We start from the raw sequence: 5,530 nt of genomic DNA on the forward strand, positions 1-5,530 counted from the left end.
AAATGTATACGCTTCAAGAATCAATGCTTCGAGTTCGACCTCTTCCAATAAACGAGGAAGTTCTAAAATCCACAATAATATGAAATGGTAATATAATTATTGATACTTATCCGAATTATCTTTCACTTAATATTAATATGTAATAATATTGTATAAGATAAAAAAACAGCTATAGGAGCAATGCAATTAAAAGAGAAGATTATAATGCATTTGTGCGTTACTACTTGTCGCAATGAGTTTCAAAGATCTTGCTAAAAATTGGCTGTATCTGTTCCAGCATATCCGAAGTCAACGTTCCCCTCTGTTTTATTTTAAAGGCTGATGCATTAGATTCTCGGATTAATCTTGATGCAGCATAACACGCTACTATTGAAGGAGACAAGGCACATTCGCTAGTTCCTGCAGAGATAGCCCACCACCAAAATACTGCTAATGAACCAGATAAGAGATCTCCCTGTCCACCACATCTCCTTCCAGAACCAGCCAATGCACATGATACAGTCTCGGTGCCTTTGTGACCATCTACAATCACATCCTTTGCTCCCTTATATAAAATTATAACACTTTTCCCAAGAGTTTCCGCCACATGTTTCACATCGGAAACTTTAACTATAGGAGTAGGTGGAACAGTCTTGTCCAGTACTGCTTTGATCAAACGACTGAACTCTATTGCATTAGGTGTTAGGATAACTCCAGGATAATCCTTTATGATTTCTGGCTTCTGACAGACTAGGAATAAACCGTCAGCATCGATAATCAGTGGTTTCCTTGCCTCTCGGCAGATCGTTATCAATTCAATGATCGTTTTGAATATCTTCTCATCTCTGCCAAGTCCAGGTCCTATCAAAATAACATGCAGACGATCAAGCCAGGGTTTTATTTGTTTTATTGCATCCTGCTGATCCAGAACTGGATGAATTATCGGCTCTGGACTGAATGACTTGATAGGAATGCTAGCATCCTTTATGCAAAATACATGAACAAGATCAGCGCCAGTTCTTAGCGCACTCATGGCTGCGAAATACGGTGCTCCTGTGTATTCGATGCTACCACCAAAGATTCCAATTATGCCATCTTGACCTTTGTACTTGGTATTGATCAAACTTGGTAATACCTTCCGTATTCCTTTCAACATACGTTCATCCATAGATGATGATGCAGACATCGTAGATATTGATACAAATCTGATGTATTGCCTGTAGACAAAATTACAGATAACAAGTGCCATTTTTGAGGCAAGAAAAATTAGCTCTTAAAGTATTCGAGCTCTTAAACACATTCGAAAACTAATCACAAACCTCTTACAAGAACAAAAACTGTATAAAACATTTACAAATCAGTTATCTATATTATTCAAATTTTGGCTTATCTTTACCTGTAATGACAATTATTTCCTAATCTCTTCTCACAATGAAAGATGTCGAACAAGATGCACAATGTCACAAAACGAAACTACTTATTTTTCTTATATTATTACAATGGGTTTACAATATATCTGTCAGAACAATCTGTGTAATTAACTATTGATACTAGAATTGACAAATTCCGTTACAAAAGGGGTAATCGTAAATAATATTGCGAATCACAAATGTAATTAAGAAGAATTTTGAGTCAACATATCTTTGTTCTGTTCATCGGCCAATTAACATATAGATTTATTTCATTTACTAAAAAATTGACGAGTCAGATACGAAAATGCCGCGTTGACATAACCTCAAAATACAATAAGTTTCGCACGCATATTTTTATTATGATACTTATAAAATATGTTACATTATTATATACAGTATATGTTATAACAATATTCTTTAAATTTAAACGTAATGTACAAAGTAACGCTGGAAAAGTCGCAACTGATAGTTAAAAAATACAATCTTTCTCGTTGAATTAATTACGAGCTTTGTTACAATTTCGATTGCAACTGATTTTATTATAAATCAAAGCAAATCAGATGATAAAAGATTTGCTTTTGCATTTTCATCCGCATGATCGCAACTTTGCAAGAAAAAAGGAAACGATAATGAAGCAACAATGAAAACGCGAAATAATCGAGAATTTTTGCAATTCTCTTTTCTCTTAAAATTTATTTTAAGTTATTTATTTTAGGTTAAGTATTTTAACTTAAGCCTGAATTGAGAACGAGACTCATAAATGGGAGATTAGATTTCGACCAATCAAATGACGCTGATTTCATTCTGCTTCGTCCCGATTGGTAGCATCTTTAATTCTCACAAGTAGCGCCGATATGGACTTAATCCTTTTCTCCGTCCTCTGTCGAGCACGTTGTTCTAGCCGCATCCTGATAGAAACCAACGGGGCAAGAATTCCTTAGGAAGGATGAGTCTTGGCAAAGTATATTTTTTTGAGAATTTTATTTTAAGTTAATATGGCTTTAGAACTTTGAGGAATGTGTAAAATATTTATGATAAGTGTTTTTTAAGCTTTAAAATATATAACAAATTTTCTTCTTGAAATCACACATATCATGCAATTATGGTGAGATTCTGATAAATTTCGTGTTTTTTATGGATACAAATTAATTTTTTGATTTTAAAATCTTTCCAGATGTTGACGACGAATGCGAAGATAATTAAAAGTAACGGGGCCGAGCCCGACCAGTTCGAGGTTAGCGTTTCTCAAGCTCTCCTCGAATTGGAGATGAACAGCGATCTAAAATCGCAGTTGAGGGAACTCTACATCACGAAAGCGAAGGAAATTGAAACGAATAATAAGAAGGTGAAGTCTCATTTCTTGCAATTTGCTTGTTATCTGATTCCATTCTTCAATATGTTAACAATTTTTTGTTTATTATAAGATTTAAAACTTATTCTACAACGTACTTTTTGTTTCCTGTTTTCTGTTTTTTGCTTTTTTTTACATCTTGTCTTTTTGCTTCTTATCCAGTTTTTTATTTTATATCGTTTGAGATAAAAATTAATGAACTTCGAAAAAAATAAGAAATACATAGTAAGAAATGCAATTGTTAATAAAACAGTTGCAAAGAAAAAAAAAGAAAAAAGATAAAAAACAAGAAATATGAAAGAGCACATTGAATAGGTTGTAACAGTCAAATTAGTATTACTTTTTATTTTCAATTGAAAATTGAATGAGTTCTTAAGTGGGTTACTGTTTATCATATTCTTTTATTTGTAATTCAACCAATCAACCAATCAACTTATAAAAATAAATATTCATGAAATATATTGGTCAGGATTGAGAGTCCAAAATTCGAAACTATGAATGATTGTTCTTGTATAGAACCACATTTCTCTTATATTAAAATTATTTTTATAATGACTTTACATACTTGCAACTATATGCAAATTAATTAATTTTAGTAAAACATTTACACTTTAACATTTTTGTAATATTCCTTCAAGAAACTATTTTAAGACAGAACTCTGTTTTCTTACAGTCTATTATTATATACGTACCTATGCCGAAGCTGAAAGCATTCCAGAAAATTCAGACACGGCTGGTACGTGAACTAGAGAAAAAGTTCTCTGGGAAGCATGTGATGTTCATCGGCGAACGTAAAATCTTGCCCAAGCCGACGAGGAAAACACGAACCAAGAACAAGCAGAAACGTCCTAGAAGGTAAGAAAGTAAAAAAAACTGAAAATATAAGTTATGTTTTGTTAAAATTAGAAGTTTTTTTAATTGAATTATTATATAGTCCATGTTTTTTTCTCTTTCTTTTCATTGGAAAGAAAAAAAGAGAGGAAAAATTTTGTAAGAAGTCAAACTTCTTGCAAAAGGACATACTTCAGTTGAAAACGTTAACTTCAGTTAAAACAATTATATTTATATGGCATTAATGAAATTGTCAATATTGATATTGCATATAACTGTGTGATTAATGTTCTATGATACATTTTCTTTCAGTCGTACGCTGACTTCAGTTTATGATGCGATATTGGAGGATTTAGTATATCCTGTAGAAATTGTTGGTAAGCGTATCAGAGTCAAACTCGATGGATCACAGCTTATTAAAGTTCATCTCGATAAAAACGAACAAACAAATATCGAGCATAAGGTAATTATTCTCCTTTATTTTACACAAAATATTAGTTCTATCGTTTGACAATTTGTTACATACTTTGATATCTTTAAACAGGTCGACACCTTCGCCTCAGTTTACAAGCAGCTGACTGGACGGGACGTCACGTTCGAATTCCCTGAATCATATGTATGATAAATGTAAAAAAAATTAAAAGTATTTTAATCTACATTCTCATTTACATCTCTTTTTATGTTTGCTCTTATTATTTAATATGTTAGTTTTATCGGATTAATATATGTATGAAAATACTTGTAAAAAAAGAAAGAAGAGACTCACAATGATACGAACATAGAAGATAGGAAAAGGCAAGAAATCACTAAATTCACAGAAAAATCAAATGTATACTGTTGTGATATAGCATTCTTCATTTACATTAATCAATTAATTTCCAGCTTTGTGCAATTTAAATAATATTCAAATGAATCAAATTTGTTAAAAAATAAGTATAAATAATTAGATAAGGTGATAAGTAAAATTGTTTTATCAACAATCTAAGAAAAAATACAATTTATTAATAATTTAAAAATTATTTATAGTTTGTAAAAAAAGCAAAGAGAAAGAAGAAACACATGATGTAAAATGCAGTAAGCGAACAAACCTTTCATAAAAAATACATCGGTAATAGTCGGTAATGCTGACATGATAATTCATGACAATTTCAGCAATATGGCGTTCACGTTGTGGACACTCTTTGAAGCAACTCTGTTATGTTTAAATGCGGTCTGTGTTCTAAACGAGGAAAGATTTCTTGCGAAAGGTGATAATTAATAAGCACGCATTCATTATATTTATTTATTTAAATTAACTTATGACTGTATATCTTTTTAACGTAAAAAAAAAGAAATATTATAGGTTATAATTGTCAATTTTGAAGAACAAAGTTACCTCTCTAAATTTATTATGTTTATAATCAGTCAAGGATTAGTAAAAAAATTATTACACTTTATTAGTTATTATGCTTTATAAAATATTACACTATTACAGTTTATAAATTATTACACTTTATTTTAGTTGGTTGGGCGTCGTGGCAAAATGTACAAGGATTTGGAGAACCTCCGACAGCTAAGTCGCAAATATTAAATCTCATTAAGTCCATACGAACTGTGATGAGGGGTAATTATAATGAAAGACTTATGCCTATTTAACATTGTGATTTTTGTATAACTTTTTTACGTAATATATTAATTTTCAGTTCCTCTGATATTCTTCAATATCTTGACATTAGTTGTAAAGCTCGTACTTGGTTGATAAAGAAGAGATATAGGACAGGAATGTGTGAATGGAATGCGCTGTATGCAAGTCTACTTGTTAAAAATAATGTGTGTATACAAAAGAATCATTAAATTATATTATTTTTACTTTTATGGTCAACTTTTATATATAATTTAAGTCATATGTTAGTGTGCAAAAATTTGATTGAGTGGAATTTTCTGTATAAAATAAGCAATGTATAAAATATATATATAT

General features: G+C 30.8%; 3 protein-coding genes across 4 annotated transcripts; 2 read left to right on the forward strand and 1 right to left on the reverse strand.

Annotated features, from left to right (window-relative positions):
- Window positions 1-218: 218 nt before the first annotated feature.
- On the reverse strand, window positions 219-1,700 carry LOC108693361 (ATP-dependent (S)-NAD(P)H-hydrate dehydratase). Its single transcript, XM_018202254.1, has 2 exons — window positions 1,376-1,700; window positions 219-1,196 (listed from the first exon to the last, which is right to left on the reverse strand). The coding sequence occupies exon 2, from the start codon at window positions 1,163-1,165 to the stop codon at window positions 221-223; it is 945 nt and encodes a 314-aa protein (XP_018057743.1). The 5' UTR covers window positions 1,166-1,196; window positions 1,376-1,700; the 3' UTR covers window positions 219-220.
- A 558-nt stretch (window positions 1,701-2,258) lies between these two features.
- On the forward strand, window positions 2,259-4,529 carry LOC108693301 (40S ribosomal protein S7). Its single transcript, XM_018202177.1, has 5 exons — window positions 2,259-2,352; window positions 2,566-2,736; window positions 3,416-3,597; window positions 3,886-4,036; window positions 4,118-4,529. The coding sequence occupies exons 1-5, from the start codon at window positions 2,338-2,340 to the stop codon at window positions 4,193-4,195; spliced, it is 597 nt and encodes a 198-aa protein (XP_018057666.1). The 5' UTR covers window positions 2,259-2,337; the 3' UTR covers window positions 4,196-4,529.
- A 73-nt stretch (window positions 4,530-4,602) lies between these two features.
- Window positions 4,603-5,411, forward strand: LOC108693376 (immediate early response 3-interacting protein 1). Of its 2 annotated transcripts, XM_018202271.1 has the most exons (4): window positions 4,603-4,647; window positions 4,726-4,820; window positions 5,075-5,176; window positions 5,256-5,411. In XM_018202271.1, the coding sequence occupies exons 1-4, from the start codon at window positions 4,643-4,645 to the stop codon at window positions 5,309-5,311; spliced, it is 258 nt and encodes an 85-aa protein (XP_018057760.1). In that variant the 5' UTR covers window positions 4,603-4,642; the 3' UTR covers window positions 5,312-5,411. The 2 variants fall into 2 exon arrangements, with proteins under 2 accessions (XP_018057760.1, XP_018057759.1); XM_018202270.1 differs by having other exon boundaries at window positions 4,645-4,820.
- The last annotated feature ends 119 nt before the right edge of the window (window positions 5,412-5,530 follow it).

This window comes from Atta colombica, unplaced genomic scaffold, assembly GCF_001594045.1.
Source record: "Atta colombica isolate Treedump-2 unplaced genomic scaffold, Acol1.0 scaffold9, whole genome shotgun sequence".
Classification (NCBI taxonomy): Eukaryota; Metazoa; Arthropoda; class Insecta; order Hymenoptera; family Formicidae; genus Atta; species Atta colombica.